The 20,825-nt window shown below is 35.4% G+C and overlaps 1 protein-coding gene across 2 annotated transcripts; it reads right to left on the reverse strand.

Annotated features, from left to right (window-relative positions):
• Positions 1–2,352: 2,352 nt before the first annotated feature.
• Positions 2,353–20,735, reverse strand: LOC105224137 (lysophosphatidylcholine acyltransferase). Of its 2 annotated transcripts, none has more exons than XM_011202128.4 (11): positions 20,579–20,735; positions 18,095–19,004; positions 9,058–9,203; positions 8,772–8,989; positions 8,438–8,705; positions 7,518–7,655; positions 7,300–7,425; positions 6,794–6,947; positions 6,629–6,730; positions 4,017–4,155; positions 2,353–3,946 (listed from the first exon to the last, which is right to left on the reverse strand). In XM_011202128.4, exons 2-11 carry the CDS (start codon positions 18,308–18,310, stop codon positions 3,837–3,839), a joined length of 1,617 nt encoding a protein of 538 aa, XP_011200430.2. In that variant the 5' UTR covers positions 18,311–19,004; positions 20,579–20,735; the 3' UTR covers positions 2,353–3,836. The 2 variants fall into 2 exon arrangements, with proteins under 2 accessions (XP_011200430.2, XP_011200429.2); XM_011202127.4 differs by lacking the exon at positions 20,579–20,735 and adding an exon at positions 19,131–19,262.
• Positions 20,736–20,825: the final 90 nt, after the last annotated feature.

Below are 20,825 nucleotides of genomic sequence, written 5' to 3' on the forward strand. Positions count from 1 at the left end.
CTGCGGGTGTGTGCCACCACCAGACAGTGACCTTTTAGTATTCCGATCATGCTCCCACAGTCTCTTTTGTCGAGTGTCAAAATGAATTTTGTGTACTTCCGATCTACCACTTTGGACATGCCTTTAGCAGTTTTGCACCCAGGTAGCTTATTCCATCGGGTTCTGACTTTCTTTACCATGCTTCTGTCCAGATCATCCCATAGACAAACAATATATCTACGGGTTTCCCAATGTTGATCACGTTTTCGTTTGTTAGCCGTACACCATTCTCGGCAATCCCGTCCACTATTTCATTGTGCTCGTTGCCTTTGTGGCCTGGCATCCAGCAGAAGTGAAGTTGCCTGCTTCTGGCAACACTTTTCACTGCTTCCCAAGACACTTCTGGCCGATATGCGATACGTGGTTACTGTCTTGAAATTATGACATTGTGAGCTGTGGCACCCATTGCGCAGTCGTCATTTTCTCTTCAAGAAACTGCTCATTTGTCGGAACTGCCGATATCGGACCACTATAACATATAGCTGTCATACAAACTGAACGATCTGAATCAAGTTCTTGTATGGAAAACTTTCACATTTGACAATGAATCTTCACAAAAATTGGCACAAGTTATTTTCTAAGGCAACAATATAATCTACGAAAAAATTGTTCAGATCGGCTCACTTTAGCATATAACTGCCATACATTCGGTGCAGCCGAAGTTAACGATTTTTCTTGTTTTGTTCAACTTTCGGTATTTTTTTAATTTTTTTGAATTTTATCCTCAAAAAATATTAAATTTTGTCCTACAAAATTTTTACAGTGTACTCATAAAATGCTTGGACGAAATCGTGGGACAGTTTTTTGTATTATTATTTCTTTTTCTGCTCTCAAGGGAACCAAAATCAACAAGAACATTAAGAAGAGATATATAGTAGATCTAGCCGTCCCCACAACAGTCGGATCTATACGACCGGAACGGACTCGGATTTTTATGCGGCCAGCGACTGTCAACTCGGCAGAATTCTGCTGCTACAAGAACAATAACAGCACGTTGTTGCTTAAAAGGTAAAGATTGGCGCTATATGAAAAGTATAATGATTTTAGACATAGTTTTTGGTGTAAGCTCTCAACAAAATACATTTGAAAGACATTACTATGAATGCTTGCTTCGTATTTTGATTGGTTGATTAGCCAGAAAAAAATGCCCTAGCATGAACAGTACAACTACAAATAAGTTACTATTTTACGCATCACCAGCCAACCAAAAGGATGAAGGTTAAGGTTGAAAAAAACAATATATACATCATTTTCATATTTCTTTCGCTTATTTATTTCTTGTTGTCACACTTTTACAACTCACACTATAACTATAATATCAATAAACTATTTGCAATAAATATCATACTTATAATTCGAAAATTCAATAAAGCAATGCAATGAGTATGTATGTACTTATGTATAAATACAGAAATTCATAAATATGTGTGTATTTAATATTGAACGCAATATTTGTAGCAAGTACAGTAATTGTACAAATTTCAATATGGTCAAGTGCTCAAAACAAAAAAAGTGAGGGAATCAACAAAAAAAATTACTTGCAGAGAAATGAAAAAATAATTGAAAATTAGTAAAAACTAAATAAAAAGTAGTTGCATAAAAACTGAAAGGAGTTGCAATAAAAACTATATTTATTATTGAACTTAACATAAGTACGCTTGCTGGTCCAAAGACTGGGTGCTTGAGTCAAAGGCGAGGAACAATAAAAAGGCAAAAACCTATGCTCTTTTAAGCTGTAACTTATAATAACACTTTATGCTCTATTTGCAACTGCGCGAATGCATTAAGGAGAGATCAGCAATTCGTAAATGTAAACGTAAACTTAATAACGTGCAGGCGATGTGCAGTTTTTGCATACTTGTACATACATACATTATACCATTATACGTAAGACATAAGTATTGTATAGGTTACTAAAACTATTAGTATTCTTAAGTGCTTGAATGTATACGTCAGGTATTTCTATATATATATATAATATATGTACATATAAATATGTATATATTTTTAATTCATAAATAATATACTTCACTTTCGGCTTACTTGCATACACAAGTTAATATAATATATAGATATTATTGTATACTACATAATAAATTTGGCAAACTATACATTACGCCTACATTACTAAAAGTCATATAGATCTATTTGTATACTTATATTGGCATTAAACGTAAACGTACTCAATATTGAACTAATATGCAATATTCTTTCAACGTTTTTACGCTTTTAATTTGCTACCATAAACGCTGATTTCAACTTTAGTTAATATAAATAATGAAAGTAGCAGCAAAATGAGATTTTTTACTGTAAATATAAATTAAAGGACTGCAGCGCACATTGAGCCAAGTAGGGATGACATTTTTACTTAAATTCTATTAACTTAATTTGCATATGTCTGTCATCATGTGTTTCATGTGTGACAAAAATATGCTTAATACAAGTACACTCCGGTTTAAGAGGTTATATCCACTTATGAATGTATAGAAAACTATTTTTCGATAATATACTATATATCGCATGTGCAAATATTTGCAAATGTTCTCAGAAAATTTTAAGTTAGTCCGGCTAATCGAAGATATACAGGGTTTGTTCGGAAAGTAACTTAAGTCGACTTAAAAAAATCGTAACAATTCTTTAAAAACTTTCAAAATAGGCTCCTTCTGCGTCGATACAGCGCCACCAGCGCGATTTCCAAGCATTGAAGGTGTCACCGAAGGCATACTCCGGAATAGTCTCGAGAGCCGAGGTGCATGCTGCTTGGATACCCTCTGTCGTCTCAAAATGTTTGACTTTCATCGGCCTTTTCAGACAAGGAAACCAAAAAGTCAGGATGCTGTAGATTGACTGCGGAAGCGTTGGGATGTCGGCCTTGGTTAAGTAGCTGTTCACAAGAAAGGCGGTGTGAGCCGGGGCGTTGTCGTGGTGCAACTTCCAATCGGCTGCGTTGTTTTGTCGGACCCGATTGAACCTTCGTTTGAGTCTCTTGAGGATTTCCACGTAAAATTTGTCGTAGGCGGTTTTTCCAGAAGGAACAAATTCATGGTGAACGCTGCCTTTGATGTCAACAAAGACAATGAGTATCGTTTTCACTTTGGATTTGCTCATTCTTTTATGGACGAGTAGACGTCGGCGTATGCCACTCGGTAGATTGCCTCTTTGTCTCGGGAGCGTTAGTCGGTTCCTGCACGCTCCGAAGTACAGTCGCGGCGGAAAAAAATCAGTCCTATTACTTTCCGGACGAACCCTTTATTGAAGTACATAAAATTCTCAAAAAATACATTATTTTATTTAATTATTAAATAAAATGCAGCTTAAAAAAACTTCAAAAAATACGCGTTTTTTCTGACTTGCAAATGGATATAACCCCTAAACCGCGATCTCTCTTCATGCATTATCAAATTTTTGATTTTATAAAAATACGTCAACTTTGGATTGTCTCTCTTCTAAGCTTTGGTTTGTTAAAAAATACACTTGTGTTTTTTTCATTTTATATCAAATTTGCATTTTTTGCTTCTTATTTGCTCAAATTATACGGTTTTTTACAATTATAGAAAATGTTTTACTTTTAACTTTGTTAAGCTGACGTTTTAAAGGGCTTTTTTTTAAATAATATTTATGAAATTAATACAATTCTTGCTTTAACTTGACATACGTCTGTTGTGTTTGGTTTTAATACTTAAATCCATTATAATTTGAAATTGTAGTATTCTTGACAGCAGACATACATACACATCCACACACAAGCGTTTCTTTGCTTTTACTTTTTCTTGCTTTTTTATACTTTTTCACTTTTTCTAAATTGGCTTTTTTACATTTCCGCCCGCTTGTGTCCGCCTCAATTGCTCCTGCTTCTTATAAAGGAATTTGTACTGCGGATGATCCTTGGTATAGCGCTCGAAATCATCTTTTATATGAAAACGAATATATATATATAATTAATAAATAAAAAATAATGTTAAAATAGCCAAACTCACCAAATGAAATGCAGCTTTTGTTCGTGCTATCGATGGCAAAGAATAGTGCATCGCACTTTTCCGGCGTCATTTTGCCCGTGTGCCGCAATATGCGTGCGAAGCTTTGACGTGTAATACGTTGCGTTGACTCCGTGTACAGCTGAGGGGGTATAAATTAATATTATGCATCAAACACAGTGGGCTAACACCCAATATTTTTTATAACTCCAAATAAAGCGTATGAGTTAGTAATGAGATATGTTTTTTTACGAGATTCAACGCCTAGTCGATCAATAAACTATGATCATACTTGTATGTCCTCTATCGTGTGGTGAATGTAAATATGGTGAATATGAATGCAGTGTTTAGTGTAGCATTACACCAAAATGGGGTAGGTTAGAAAGATTGGAAGGCAAGCAATCATGATTCGTAATTACTCCGATCTAGTCTTAAGTTATGTTTAAACACAGTACATTCAAAATCAAAAAAAGCATATATCTGAAGAAATCGTAGCAATTGAATGAGTGGGTAGAAGTTTTGACTAATCCATTTCTAATTGTATACAATTAAAATTAATTTGGGAAGGTATGGAAATTAGAGCATTCATTATTTAAGAAGTGGCAGTGGTGAGCAAAGGATCTTAACATTGAAAACACTGAAGGTCTTCCGTGGCTTATAACAAGTGTATGGAAAATTGCACAGAAAGGCGGTTTTTAATTTTTTTTTCTTTTCAAATTAGTCTCTCACAGGTTGTTCTCTGTCTTGGTCTGAATCCTCACAAGATCAAATTAATCCAAGAATTCAAGCCGTTTGACCACCCGAATCTTCGTATGTTCATGAATTTGGCTGACCAACAACTTGAAAATGATCCGGATTTTTATCGAAAAATCATCTTCAGCGCTGAGGCTCATTTCTGGCAGAACGGCTTCATCTATAAGCAAAATTTGCGTTATTGGTCAGGCAGTAATCCACTTACTGTGTATGGGAATCGTTACCGCTCAATGATAACTGAATATTTTTGACAATCGATTTATTGAAAACCAAGTTTCTACATTAGTAGAAAATTTCCTCAAATACGTTAGTTCATGAAAGAGTCAAAGATATGCTCTGTGAAGCTTGAAAAAGTTTAATGTTGACAGCCGAATTTTTTCTAGTTAATCATAAAGTACAAATTTATGAAGAAATTGTCCACAATATGCTGACAAACTTTAAGATTCTAAGAGCAAATATGAGTATCAAGTTAGCCTATAACCGCAATCAACTTAATATATTTTCGAATAATTTAGATAATTATAGTAGCAAACAGAAAGAGCGGTACTACTAGGATCTAAAATTATAGAAAAAAGTATTAAGGATGGTGCAATCGTCCATCCTTAAAGTTAAATTAATTAAAAGCTCATAAAAGACGTTGTTGTTGTTTTTGTTAGTGTGATGAATTGTAAGCACAAATATAACCAAAATCGCGAATATCAAGAATATTGCTCAAGTCGATTGGAGCAAAATTGATAAAATTATGATATTTTGTGAGTGACACCAAAAAATTATTTTTTTCGGAGGCACGTTCGATTTCTATATTTTAATTTTTCTTAGTATAAATATTCCATAAAATTCCTTGAATGTCATACTCTATTAAAAATGTGGATGAAAACTACCTAATGCATCTGTTATCAATTCAGCAAAAGTTAGAGAGTAACGAATCGAACAAACATCTGACATAAAGTAAGTAAATTATCATAATAATAATTAAGAATACTTTGAACTTTATAAATTTGTTGCTGCTCACTGGTAGGACTGTCCTTAATTACAATATGAGCGCGATTCGTCAACCAGTTTGTGTACAGCAGCAGTCGGTATACCTCAGCATTGCATTGCGATTTTTACAAGGGATACAAATATCGAACAAAAAATGTGTCTCAAATTTTGTTGACATCTCTCGCGAGTCCATTCGAATGATTTTGGTTAGTATTGTGGGTATGAAACAAGTTCGTCCCGACAAAGCTAATTTTTTTATTCTAAAAGAATGCCGTAAACAGGTCTTTTTGAATTCCATTCATGAGAGCATTATAACTGCCGATGAGGCATGGGTTCATGAGTTTGACATGCAAACAAGACAACAATCATCGGAATGAAGGAAAAAAAAACGAGCCAAATAAAAAAACACGACAAAGCCGATCAAAAATCAAGTTGATGCTCATTATTTTTTTCGATAATAGTGATTTGGTGCCTCATGAATTTGTTCCGGAGGGGCAGACAGTCAATAAGGAGTTCGAAAACGCTCGGAATTGTGGAAGAACAATTCATGGATTTTACACTAAGATAATGCGCCATCACATTGAGCCACGATTATGCCGAAATGCAAAAATACATATGAAAATTTACATTAAAACTAAAATTCTCGGGAAATAAATATAAAAAAGCTTGTATTATGATTAAAAAACTTTACCAAAATAAAAATATTAAATTTAACCTGCCTACTGTATAAACCCCTATCCGCGCCGGGGTTTAATTTTACAATCTTTTGAATTTTTCAATTTTAATCTTCAAATTGTTTTAATGATTAGAAATGTAGACAGAATGAGGTGTCAATAAAGATAAAATAAAATAAAATAAAAAATAAAAGGTTTTTCACTTACAGTAGCTATGGCGCGCAGAAACACGATAATCTCTTCGTTCTTTAGTTTACAAAACTGTGAGCATAAAAGAAAACTCTTCAAATTGATTGTATACCTGTGATGCTGCAAAAGGAATAAGAGCGAATTAATCAGCATGTATACAAAGACGATATTTACAAAGCTTACATGATCTAGTAATGCAAAAAGCTGGAGCAGTTGCGAATTTTGGGGGTCAATCCGCAGTAGTTCAGCAAAGGTGAATATGTCTAAACGGTCAGTATTGTTTATGCTAAGAAAATCAGCAACTAATTCTTGATCACGCACGGAATCTGGGAGGAAACTGTAGAATGAAAAGTGGGATAAAGCAAAATAAGCGATTGGTAAAAAATGTTAATATAAATATTAAAATATATATTAAAGTATCATACGTTGAAATAAGCAAATAATAAGTTAAATTGAAGTAAAATATTATAATTTTAATTTAAAAATTAGTATCCAAAGTACAAAATTCCATAATAAAGAAATATAGGTTATGATTTTTACTTGAAATCGAAATATCAACTTTAGCTTAATTCGACTTAAGCTACTTTTAATATATTGCCACAGAAATAAAATAGATTATTATGTGATAAAAAGCTTTCTGCATTTTTGTGGAGAACCAAAGAATATGAAATGCATCTGCTTAAACTTACCCCAAATTGTAAAGCACTCGTTCAATTTCAATAATATCGCCCGGAAAGGGCACACGCATATCTTTGGCACGACTCATTGTAATCACATCTTCGAAAGAGTATTCTGACGTTGGCACACCAAGCGCTCTGTCGATAGAAAGAAAGTTGAAAAGAAGTATAAAGAAATTCAAAATGTGCTAAAATAAGTAAATGTATGTTAAATTCTATCTCGCACTTACTTGGCCATAACATCTCGCACATTTTTCGCATACAAATTCGCATCAACCTTTTCCTCCTCTGACGGTGTGTACACCGGTAAAAATTCGATTTCACAACGACTATAGAATTGCGCCATTGTCATCCAAAGCAGTTTAAGACTAAAAAAGTAAATAAAATCAATTGATAACTTTCATGAAGATATTTCGTCACATGAAAAAGTTTTCCATACAAGAACTTGACTTTGATTTGTCAGTTTGTATGGTAGCTATATGCTACAGTGGTCCGATTTGCACGAGTTCTTCGGAGATTATTCTATATACGGAGATATTCTATACAAAACTAGATTTTGAGCCTTTTGTTAGTATGGCAGCTATTTATATGCTATAGTAGTCCGATCTGAAGAATTCCTTGGGATATTGCGGCCCTGCCTCGGATAATGATCCATGTCGAATTTCGTGAAAATATCTCGTCAAATTCTATACAAGAACTTGATTTTGATCGGTCAGTTTGTAAGGCAGTGACTCCAACTGAACAATTTCTTCGGAGATTGCACCGTTGTCTTGGACAATAACTCATGCCAAATTTCTTGAAGAGATCTTCGCAAATATAAGAGATTTCTATACAAGGACTAGGTTTTGATGCTTCATTTTGTAAGGCAGTTATATGCCAAAGTAGTCCGAAATGGGCAGATTCGACAAATGAGCAGCTTCTTTGAGAGAAAAGGACGCAGGCAAAATTTCAGATCGATATCACAAAAACTAAGGGGCTAGTTCGCATATACACAGCCAGACATATGTACCTCAGCTCGACATGCTTATCATTTATATACTTAGGTTTCTACTTTATAGGCTCTCCGATGTTTTCTTTTGGGTACGAACATTTACTTGGGGTGTTAGTAACTTCGTGAGAAAAAATATGGAACAAAAATGAGCATACTTACACGCCTGGACCGTCCCAAGTCCACGTGAATGAATCATATTTGTTAGGATACTTGAGCAATACTGGTTGTACAGGTACACCTGGATAGAAAGCACCAGGCTTAAATTTAATCAAGGCCTTGCGATTCGTACACGTGCCCTCCGAAAAGATAACAACTTGTGGCCACTCCTCTTCAGAGCGTGCACGCTCTACAATCTCACGTATGGTGTTCTGCCGAGAATTCGGATCCTCACGTTGCACATAAATGGGTTGCGCGAAATTGATGATTTCTTTGGAATGAAAAATCAAATTTATCAAAAAAAAATTTATAATTTTTAGTGGTATGGTGAACTTACTGCCCAATAGCGGTATATCGGAGGTCTCACGCTTCGCCACAATCGATGGTGGACCAGTTGCTACCACAATGATCGAATCGACGTAGGAAGAGTGCGGCGCCACCACCATGATGGGTGCTTGCTTCGGTGACGCACGTTCGCCAGTCAATTTGACATGATGAAATGTTCCGGCAGCGAAGAGTGTACGCATTGCGCCGGAGGTGATTCGTTGAAACTGTCTGAAATGAGGCAAATGCGTAATGACGTGTAATAAAGATTTGTAATTTAGTGCTTTCCATATGTTTACCTTCGCCAGCCGGTTATAGGTCTCGCCTTTAAGTCGTCGAGTGTGAGACCGTACAGGCCGATGCAGGCGAACATCCATGCGGATAGAAGTGAGAGAAGACAGCCGAACACGCGAATCGGCATCAAAAGCACTGTTAGCACGTAAATCTGCAAACAAAAACAATACAAATTTTGTAAACAAAATATAAATAAACTTGGTAAACACCAAAATTTTGCTTGAACCTAAAATACACTGAATGATTTACAATCAGTTGTTCGAAAGAATGCAGTTTAGCGCAAAAGTAAAAGATTGGTTGCAATAATTTTAGATTGATCGGGTGATTCTTAGAACACTCGACAGCGATAAGATAATTTTTTGTTTACTTTTTGCTTATGCACTATGGACCCACCGAGGGGCTTAAAGAACAAAAACTCGTGGACGAAATCAAAATCCAAATTAAACACAAAAATTGTCGAAAGAAGGAAAATTGTCGGAGAAGAACAGCTCTGCAAGTTAGTGGTATGATTAAATTTTACCTGGACTAACAAAGAAAAAAACTAGATTTTCACATATTTTAATATAAATTTTTATTATCGCCTTCAAAAGAGGGTCCTGAACCAGAAGCGCTCTAAAAATATCATGTAATCATATTATTAACGAATATTTGGGTATGACAAAGCTCTGTGCAAATTGGGTGTCGCGAGAGCTCACTTTTGATCAAAGACAACTACGATTTGATGATTTGGAGCAGTTTTTGGAGATGTACCAGCATAAAAAACCTTATCTTTTGCGCCGATATGTGACAATGAATGAAAGATGACTCCATCATTTCAGTCTGAATTTCAATCGACAGTCATCCGAGTGGACTGCACACGATGTGTCCGCTCCAAAAAGTGAAAAACGCAACAATCGTCTGGCAAGAACCATCAACAACAATTTTTAGATAGCGTCATTGGACAGTTTGAAGAACAAAATCGGCGAAAAATAGTCGCATTTTAAGAACAATAAAGTGCTGTTTCGCCAAGACAATGCATTATCGTCAGTAAAAACGATGGCACAAATCCGTGATTTGGGCTTCGAATTGCTTCGGTATCCACCGTATTCTCATATTTTCCTTATCTGGCCACAACGACTATGTATTTCCTGTTCTCAGATTTCAAAAAAATGCTTGCTAGGAAGAAATTTTCGTCGAATGGGGGGGTGATCGCTGAAACTAAATCATATTTTGAAGCAAAGGACAAATCGTACTACAAAAATAGTATTGAAAAGTTGGAGGGATACTTTAAACAGTGTAACACCATTGTAGGGAACTATGATGAAAAAAAAAAATATTGTCAAAATAATGGGTTTTATTATGGAAGGCCGAGCACTTGACCTGTTCTGTGTATGGAGCAAGGTCCTTGTAATAATTTTACAGACAAGTTTCTTTACCACCAAAGATAATCTCAACCGACAACTATAGAATTATGACCAGGGACACTCGTCATTATTCCACTGGCTAAATGAGCTTCCGACCCCTCTCACAATAACACAATACCACAACTACACCATATATATCATCCACACATCAGACTCAACACACCTACAGCATATTCATCATCCACACCTCACACTCAACACACCTGCATCATATAAACCACACACACGAGGACACCGGACACAAGGGACAAAAGGGACTGACGGACGGTGCCGAGCCTCTTTCTATTACGATCCGTACGCATATACGCATCGACAGCCAGCTCGTCGCTTGATCCTCTCCTTCATTTTCGTCGCTAAATCAACGGGTGTTAGATCGAATTTCTAACCACTAAGACAACCAGTATTTTGATGAGTTTCCATCACCATCCATTTTTGGATGGCTCGATAATTTATGAAGAGCTTTAATACACCAACCCAACTAACTTAAGCATATTCATAACATTAAAGAAATTTGTAAATAACAAAATGAGTCCGTCAATGAGTGGGTGTATTTCGCATTTTTTTAATAATTTAAACAAAATACGTATAAATAGCTACATTCTACGCGTACATACATATCTACGTTCGTAAATAATTTAAAGAAATGACAATCATTCATGCAAAACATTTTTGTACATACATATGTATATATAAAAGTTTGCAACGGTAAATAATTGCATAATTTTTTCCATGGAAAATTACATAAATATTATTCCATTGATTGCAAACCAAATTGCTCAATTTCTGAAAAAGAACAATTACTCATGGATAAGAGACACATACACATGAATGTATATGTAAATAAAAATATAATATACATATATATAGTTACAGTTAACGGAAATATACTAAAAAACTAAAGTAATATAAATAAAATAAAACAATTACCACAAAAATGTGCTAATAGTTATTTATATTGAAGGCGTTGAACTTGCAAATACAAGGTGCGTTCCAAAATAAACAGGACTTTTTGAATCTAGCGCCCCCTGGTGGCGCCATCTACATATGTACATATACATATGCCGACTGGTGCGTTAGAATCTGCTATCTTTATCGATTGTCCAGTGAGAATTTCATGACATTTCATTTATTGGAAGTGAAGTTATTGCGTTTTAAGTGTCAGTATGTTTGTGTTATCGGTGCGAAAATGAGCTTCGAACAAAGAGCCAACATTAAATTTTGTTTTAAAATTGGTAAAACTTTTACCGAAACGTTTGAATTGATGAAACAAGTTTATGGCGATTTGCCTATCCCGTAGCAAAGTGCACGATTGGTTTCAACGTTTTCAAAGTGGTCGTGAGGACATAAATGCCGATCAACATGTGGGCCAATCAAAATCCGTGAACACCAGAAATTCCATTGAAACTGTGCGTGTATTCATCAAAAATCTGCAGAAGTCATCATTTAAATTCATGGAAATGGAGTTGAACATCTCCAAAACATCGATTTATCGCAATTTGGACCGAACATTTGGGCTTACGAAAGGCGTGTGCACGGTTTGTTCCGCACAAATTGACTGACGACCAAAAACGCCGTCTCATCGATCGACGCTTGTGACCTATTATTTGACTAAAAATCACATTTTAACCATTAACCACTCCCCCGTATTCACCTGATATGGCACCGTGTGACGTAGAGGCCATTCAAAAGGCATACTGGCGGCCATACCGCCCAACGAGCTAAAACACTCGTTCGACATGCTTTTGGACCGTGCAAAGCTGCACTGAAGCAAAAGGAGACTGTTTTGAATAAAATTAATTTATTTTGTTCTGTGTTTTTAGTATACGTTTTCAAGGTACCTCACATCTGGTAGTGAACGAGGGCAAGACGAAATAGCTCCTGTCATCAAACAAACAGTAGTCGCACTTGGCTCCCACGTCACTGTTGACAGTCATAACATAAATAATTTCCTCTAGCTTGGAACCAGCAATAACACCAACAAACAACGTCAACCTAGGAATCCAACGCCAATAAGTGTTAAGTGAACGACATTGACATAGTTCGGCGAATCAAGAGACAGTGGCTGCGTTGGCTAGATCATGTTGTCTGAATGGACGAAAACACTCCAGCTCTGAAAGTATTCGACACAGTACCCGCCGGAGGAAGCAGAAGAAGAGAAAGACCTCCACTCCGTTGGAAGGACCAAGTGGAGAATGACCTGGCTTAGCTCGTAAGCTCAATTGCGAAAAGAAAAAACGACTGGCGCACTAATGTTAACTCGGCTATAACCACGTAAGCGGTCTCTACGCCAGTAAAGAAGAAGAAGAATAAGGTACCTCACATACCATCACCAATCTATATATAGTAAAGTCAGCCGGTTGTTCGGAAATTCTGATATTAGTGACATAGGTTCTAAAGTCAAGTTTTCAACCAAATTAATCCATTTTAGCTTGCCATACGTTTTTCTAGAAATCAGGAAAACCAACCGCCGAAGACAGATCATTCATTGACTGAAATAACTTCATTCGGAGTAGCAAAAGTGCTTCGACAATTGGTTCAAACGTATGCAAAAGTATATATTGTAGATCTTAATGGAGAATATTTTGAAAAGCAATAAAAATTAAAATTACATAGAGGGTAGGCCTCGCAAAAACACATTTTATATGAAATGTATTACGAGGTCAATTCAAGACAGCTGCCGCGATTAGGCCCCAGATCATAAGTGCACTAGAACGTAGCGAAACCCCGACTTACTTGGTTAAGATTATATACATCTACCTGTCGGACCGGCTGTTACTGTATGATACGGATGACGAAACAAAAAAATATGCGGTAACGGGCGGAGTTCCTCAAAGTTCTGTGCTTGACCCATTGTTGTGGAACGTATTGTACGCTGGGTGCTAGATGCTGCGTCTCCCATTCCCGAAGCAGGTATACGCATATGTGAATGTGATAAACATAATCGGCCTACTGAGCGTACTATTCGCAACACCATCATTACTGGAAAGTATTTGACCGAATAGACCACGTTCAGCAGGCAGTGAAAAAAATAGCAGCCCTAGCTGTGAGTGTACACGAAGAACGTTGTGAGTCGATTCGGCGCTGTTTGCAGCAACTCGGACTGACGTATGGAAAGACTTGGATATGGAAATATACAAAATTGTCGTATTTGGCACGAAGAGCAATCTAAAGAGGTTCAAGAGCTGCCATATCATCCAGAAAAAACAGCGGTTGTGTGCTTTATAGGCCGGTAGAATGACCGTTATCGCGCCACGATAATCGACTATTTGATACCTAAAATTAAAGCTCGTGATCTCGGGGACATCTGAGACTATTTTTTTGCCGAACACTGTATATACGTATAGCATATACAATAATATATATATTTATGTACTTATGTATCCTAAAAAATTGTTTTTAAATATAAGATGTGGAAAAAATCAACTATTAAAAGTAAATCCTATAGATATGAGCATATCTACTATATGTAGACGTACATACATATGTATGTATGTACATGTTTGGTGGTTTAGCTCGTGGCGCAGTAAATACATACACGAGTCTTGTTTTATTTTTAAAAATATATCATCAGACTACATAAATATACATAAACATGTGTGCAAATTTTTCTTTGCGCTTCGGCCAGCCGGCGTACACACGTGTAGATATGTATGTATTTGCACAATCAATGTCGACATTGAAAACAGCAGTGAAAGACAAAAAACAGAGACAATTTTAAATAAGAAAATTAAAAATAAAAAACAAATTTTTAACTCAACGAGCAAACGCAAGTTAAATGCAGAATACCGCCTATCGGCATGGTAATCGGTGAATCCTCGAAGGTCTGCAATGTAACGTAATCGGACTTTAACATTACAACAACGCTAACTGAGGCGCTGAATGCAGTCAAGTGCAGTTGTGGTAGGTGTATATTTGCATACTTAATGCAAGAAATTTGGGTCAAATTCGTAAAAGCAAATTTCATAATAATTTAACGCCCTTTTATTTCATTTCAATGATAGACATTTCTTTTTTTTTGCGGTCTTGGACTTGGATGTCTGAAGAGATCAAGTTGTTTTGTATTTTTGGAGATTAAAATTTAAACGATGTTTTTTTTCAAACCCAAAAGTACGCCATAAAGGTGTTTATATGAATATAACTCTGAAGTGGGTACCAAAATATAGCAATAGATTACATAATATATTCTTCTTCTTTATTGGCGTAGACATCGGAAGAATGGAGTCAGGTGTAGAAGGTTACGCAAGTGAGGAAAGTTCTCTGCGGGTCATTCATTTGGAAATGGCCAGAAACGATTCTTTCACTTATGGCTCAAGCAGCTCACGATTTCCGATTCGTAGATAAAGTATCCTCTGGGTACGATGCTTTATCACAAACACAACAAACACAAGGATTGGAGGGGCACAAAGCTTTCAGTGAGGGTTCTGAAGTCAAAAAGTAAAAAAAAAAAAAAACAATAATAGATACCACAGTATCACGGCGATGACAGGACGGACGCGATGGTAACAGTTTTTCCCTGTTGCAGTCGGCATTTATCTAGCTAAGGCCCGACTTTATATTCGGCTGTTCGTTGCTTCACAATAGCGCAGCATTCAAAAAGGCAGTTTACTATGATTGGGAGTACAAAAAGGGTTTGATCTAAGTGTGATGCGACCCGTGCCTTGGATCAGCCTCTATTAGCGTCGTCTTGAACAGAGCTTACAGACACCTTCGTAATAAGATAATCCTAGACATTATTTTTAAGAAAAGCGAACATAACATTTTCCAGTAACAACTAACAAGCATTGTGACAAAAAAGCACCGGGAAATTGTTTCAGTTTTATTGAAAACACAAGTCTATGTGTGGTACAAAGCCTTCAAAGACGACCGAGAGATCGTTGAAGGAACAATCATTATGAATGCAATGAAAACCATCGATCATCAACCACGTCAAATCCGGTCAAAAGTCAAGGTGATGCTCATTCCTTTTTCGATTTTTTGTTCCCCAAACTGAAATTGCCGCTCCGTGGAAACCGTTTTCAATCTATCGAAGAAATAAAACAAAATTCGCCGAAGGCCATCCCAAAAAGTGCTCAAGAAATGTGTTTAGAGGACTGGAAAAGTCGTTGGCATAGGTGTATTATATCTGACGGGGATTACTTTTAATGCGAACAAATAAATAATTATAAATAATAAAATATGTTGTGTTTAATTTACAATTTCCGGGTACTTTTTTGTCATAATTTACATAACATACAGCGGATTCTAATGGTTCTAAGTAGACTTTTAACTGCTGATGGAGTTTAATAGAGAGAAGGAAAAAAATGTAAAAATGTAGTAAAATGTTTTCTTCAAAATACACACGTAAATTTCACAGTTTTCGAACAATTTTTTTAGACGATGAATCCAAGCCTTATGTACTTGAAATGTTAAAATAATTAGCACAAAAATGTTTTTAAGGGTCGTAAAACATTGTTGTATTGTAGTGGCAGAATTCTGCCGAGTTGAAAGTCCATGACCAGATAAAAATCCCGGGTCCGTTCCAGTTACGTAGATCCGACTGTCATAGGAATGGTCATAAAATATTGATCGAGATTGCTGGCATTCTGCAGTTATCAAAGGAACTTGTTTAACATAACTACATATCTACGCAAGCTCTTTGCTAAGTGAGCGAGCACCTAATCTACCAAAAATAACCACTGATTCTTGACCTGCCTTCAAGCGACTACTTTCTACCCTTAGATATCAAACAAAAAATAAAAGATAAACTCCAAATTAGAGACCTATTTCCGTGTATTCCTCGAGAGTGACTATAAACTGAATAATAAAATCGCACTTTGATAAAAATTTAATGATAGAAAATGGGCCACCGATAATAGCCAAGTCTAGCAAGTCAGTTCTTCCGGTCAAGGACAGTCAACTCTGGTGCATTTCCCAAAACTATTGGGAAACAAACTTCTAAAAGAAATAAGCCGTATGAAGCAAGTAATTTAATGAGATAGTCAATAAAGTAGACCCTTCAAATGATAAACACTGATAACTACTGATGCCGTCATTTAAGTGAACTGAGTGAAAAAATAGCAGAGTATATTATTAGCACATGTATCGTATTCATGAGACAACAGACGCACCAAGCGGTCTCACATTAGGTGGTCGAACACTTAAACCGTTTGTTTAGCTAAATTGCATGCACTGTTTAGCTATCAATCGGGATTTACGTGCTTTAGCGAGCTTACCAGATGTTACTAGTTTTGCTCTATAAAAAATAGAAATAAATAAATAAAAACGAAAAACGAGAGTGAAAACAACATAAAGCAGAAAACAACAAATCGTATGATCTGATGATGCTATATCTAATTTAAATACATTAGTGCAAATTTGTGTTAAGCACTCACTCATTAGTTGCCAGCGAGGCCATGGCAGATACATACGTCATGTGGAAGTATGACGAAGTCGGAATATATGTTTACACTCGCATTGAAGTCCGAGTGTGAGTTAATGTTGTCAATGATAATGTCAGTGGTGAACTTTTGCATCTCTAGAATAAAAATGTCTACTAAATATATGTATGTAAGTACCAACCACTGATGAAAATTTGTAAGGTTTCGTTGATTTCGAAATATGAAAATAAAATCGGAAATTTTTATCCAGAAAACTCAGGCTTCCTTGATTTCGAAATAAGAAGCTAAAATCGGAAATGTTTCTTCAGGAAACTCGGGCTTCATTTATTTCAAAATATGAAGATAAGATAGGAAATATTTCTCCTGGAAAGTCAGGCTTCATTGATTTCGAAATATGAAGAAAATATAGGAAATATGTCTCGAGGAAACTCCATTAAAACTTAAAGAAAATAACCAAATAAAGAATATTCGATATGAAATATATTCTTCGGAACAAAGGTGAAATATAATATATTACCGCTTTTTGAGAAATAAAGCGTTATCGTATCAATTCGAAAGTCGAATTGCATCTATTTGAGACTCTTTGGATACAATCAGAGAAATCCGTTTTCTCATCAACAGCTCGAATATTTTTTTGGTCTTAATTTTATTCATTTAGCACAAGCCGTTTTTTTTTTTAAATTGAACACAAAATTTCATATTTGCTCTTTGGAAGAATGGAATATAAGGTGGAAATCTCAATTTAAAAAACCGCATGATGTGTGATTTAAATTTACTTGTAGAGTGCGGTTATTTTCCAAACAAACCTTGTGGCGGGTAGGGCTTTTCCGCACAGTTCAAAAATACCTACATATGTTATCATTACTTAATTATACGTACTGAATCAACTTTAATGTTAGTCATTGTGTTTTTAAGGCATTACAATATATAGAAATTTGTATATGCATATACCACAGAACATTTCAAAACAATGCTTAGGAGTCAATTAAACGTTGACATTGTTTTCTTTCATATTTTAACATAAGTAAAATTAAACAACGATTGGACTTTAATATTTTCACTTTCTAACGCTAACTTTGATGAATTTTGCACTAAATTACGAACAGCTATTTAAAAAAAAAAACACAAAACAAAAATACAATCACTCACTTTTTTTAACACGTAGATTACATTTGTACATACATATATACAACACATTCACAACAATAACATTATCTTAACACATCTGCAAATAATAATTAACATTATTAAAACGTACTCACCTTTGCCAAATCGATGTTATTCTCGATTTGTAAACGATGAACAAATGGATTTATGTAATTGTATCCGGTTGAAGACCAAGCATCTTCCTCAGAATCTGTTTTTTCCATTGTGTGATTTAAATCTGCGCTATTCAAATCATTGGAAATGTGACCATCGGCTTCGGCATTGTTGGATGCCGCGTTGTTACGCTTACTTTTAAATGCTGATGTTGTCATACTCTTGTGGTGGGGTCACTGGTGGTGGGATATTATTTTACTTTACTTTATTCTTTTATTGACCGGAACAATGTTTCCTGTCACTTAATTAGTTTATGTTAGTATAGCATATACACACTGACTATGTCGATAACCGAATAAATTAGTTTGCAGAAGAATTCAATACTTTAATTTCAATTAGAAATGGTTTTTGTTTTTCTCAATATCTTCGTTATCTGTTTTGTGTTAATTTTTTGCGACGCGTCAGCACATGTCAATTTATGGCATTCACTTCCACGCTAATGTTAATTACTTTCTCTTATTTGTTAAGCAAAGTTGGCGAATGGTGATTCAACGGCGCCGTCACGCCAACCGACTCTTGGATACTGATTACTTTGGATTGCGTTGGTGTCAACTATTGCTAGCAATGTTACACTTGGTGAGCGACGCTTTGAGTATGTTGACTTCTGAATAGCGCTTGCGCGCTCAGCTATTGAGCGTGAAGCACTCGATCTGACTATGCTTGCTCACAAATTTCGCGCTTACTGAATGCTCCTCGGTTGGTCTACTATATCAGACCGTTCACTACGTCGGTTGATACAAACATTTACTCTGGCGTTGATTCGTACCGTTTTTAATTTGTTTTGTTGTTTTCGGTGACAGCACGATTATTTGTTCATGTATGTGAGGAGCCACTTTTTCATGCAAACAGCGTCTGAAATTTAAAGAAGAGTTATCAACTTCAAAAGGTAAAATAAAGTAAATAAGTACAAACAACTAAGATAGTAGAATTTTGGTAGATATTAATAATATTAATAACTTTTTTAATCCTAAAACACACCATTATGTTCAAAAGGTTCCACCCATGTCAAATTTTACTATGGATGCTATAAAATTTAGTTTCTTGATTTAATTTCATACTTATAAACAATTTAGAAAATATTTTCAATTACAAAAACATCCAAGACGTTTTTATTCAATTATGAAAACAAACGAGTATTAGAAACAAAGCTAGCTCCGGCTACACTGAAGCTAGAATACCCTTCACATGTGAATTTTTAGACCATAAGAGGGTATAAGATAAGATAAGATAAATAATTGAGGCATGCACTGCGACCATGGATCTATTGTGCCCTCTCCTAACTCACAGAGACTCGCTTAGCCCCAGCATATTGATAAAGTCCAATATCCTGCTGGGTGCTAGCGAGGCGATGTGATCCCTATCCGGAAACATGGATCCGAGGGCCAGAGGGTATGCACATATCTTTTTTTGTTGGCACATAAAACGGCAAAATTACGTCATGGGTGTATGAATCTCGAACATTACTGTTAACTTCCGTTTTGCCGAAAATAATTATACAATCTTCAACAACAATATGACATTACTTGGACCTAAGTGCTTACGTACTAAAATAAAAAAATGTGATATATTTTCAAAATATAGCAGATGTAGTAAAACTGTTAAGCTTACAAAAAAATGACAGATAATAAATGAAAAAAAAAAATCATATGTTTTTACTTATTTATTGCGTGCAAATGACTCGAGTTGTGCTACAAAGGCAGATTGTACTATCTACAAGACATTTATAGGCCCAAAATAAAGTTTACCTATTATTTATTTAAACTCACAAGTTGGATTAGCGTCCACACATGTTAGTACATATGTATGTACATAGCTAAGCTTTTGCTGCCCCATAAAATACCATCGATTATTTGCAAATAAATTAAGAATTAGCCGACAGGTGCTGTTCAGCACCTCTGTGCTGGAATGAATTATGACATCTAATTGGGAACTATATACCGAGAGACCCGAACAGATTATTATGGTATAATCAATTATACAATAAAGCTGGCCATAAGGTGAGCAGCGAGTAAATTGTTTACTAAAAACATAAATATTTAATGTTTATATATTTACATACAAATTAAATTTTCCAAAGTTGAAGCACATGTGAGTGAGGAAACTGCAGAGAAAGCACAATATCTGCATAAACACAAGACCTTTTTCTAACTGATTGGACAAATGCGGTAAATTTATTTGAATATTTGCCATATGAAGATAACAAACTGGCTTACAATTATATAAATCACTTCTCCCATACACCTTAAATTCAATTTTCGCAAATTAAGAGAAAAGAACGAAACTCGGTACCGCCATTGCAGCCGCAGTGTCGCCTAAATACCCCAACTTTCTTCCACAAAAAGAACAGTACTTAAAAGCTTTTTCTTTAAGGCGAATGGAGTTTTTCGAAAAGTCTAAGTTAAAGTAGTAATATCCACGGAACTCACCAAATTGTTTAATCTCTTCAATATGATTAAATTATTTTTTGAGAATTTCTTTGCATTCTTTAAAATCAAATACAATTTGCGACATTCCACAAATGTGCCAATCTTTTCCTTGCTCTTGTCCTACTTCTTGCGCTTCTTCCTTCTCAAAAATTTGGAAATTTGTGCGTTGCCATATTACATAATTGATTTAAAAAATTCAAGTCAAAAATTAATAAATTTTATTTGCCGACGAGTTATTAATAAGTAT

The sequence above is a fragment of the Bactrocera dorsalis genome, chromosome 4, assembly GCF_023373825.1.
Source record: "Bactrocera dorsalis isolate Fly_Bdor chromosome 4, ASM2337382v1, whole genome shotgun sequence".
Lineage (NCBI taxonomy): Eukaryota > Metazoa > Arthropoda > Insecta > Diptera > Tephritidae > Bactrocera > Bactrocera dorsalis.

Excerpts from the sequence above, each read along its gene's own strand:
- LOC105224137 (XM_011202128.4), bottom strand. The coding sequence starts at position 18,310 with ATGACAACATCAGCATTTAAAAGTAAGCGTAACAACGCGGCATCCAAC. Across the intron at positions 9,204-18,094 it reads ATAACATCGATTTGGCAAAG|ATTTACGTGCTAACAGTGCT; the intron begins GTGAGTACGTTT and ends TTTTGTTTGCAG. Across the intron at positions 7,656-8,437 it reads ACTTGGGACGGTCCAGGCGT|TCTTAAACTGCTTTGGATGA; the intron begins GTAAGTATGCTC and ends TTACTTTTTTAG.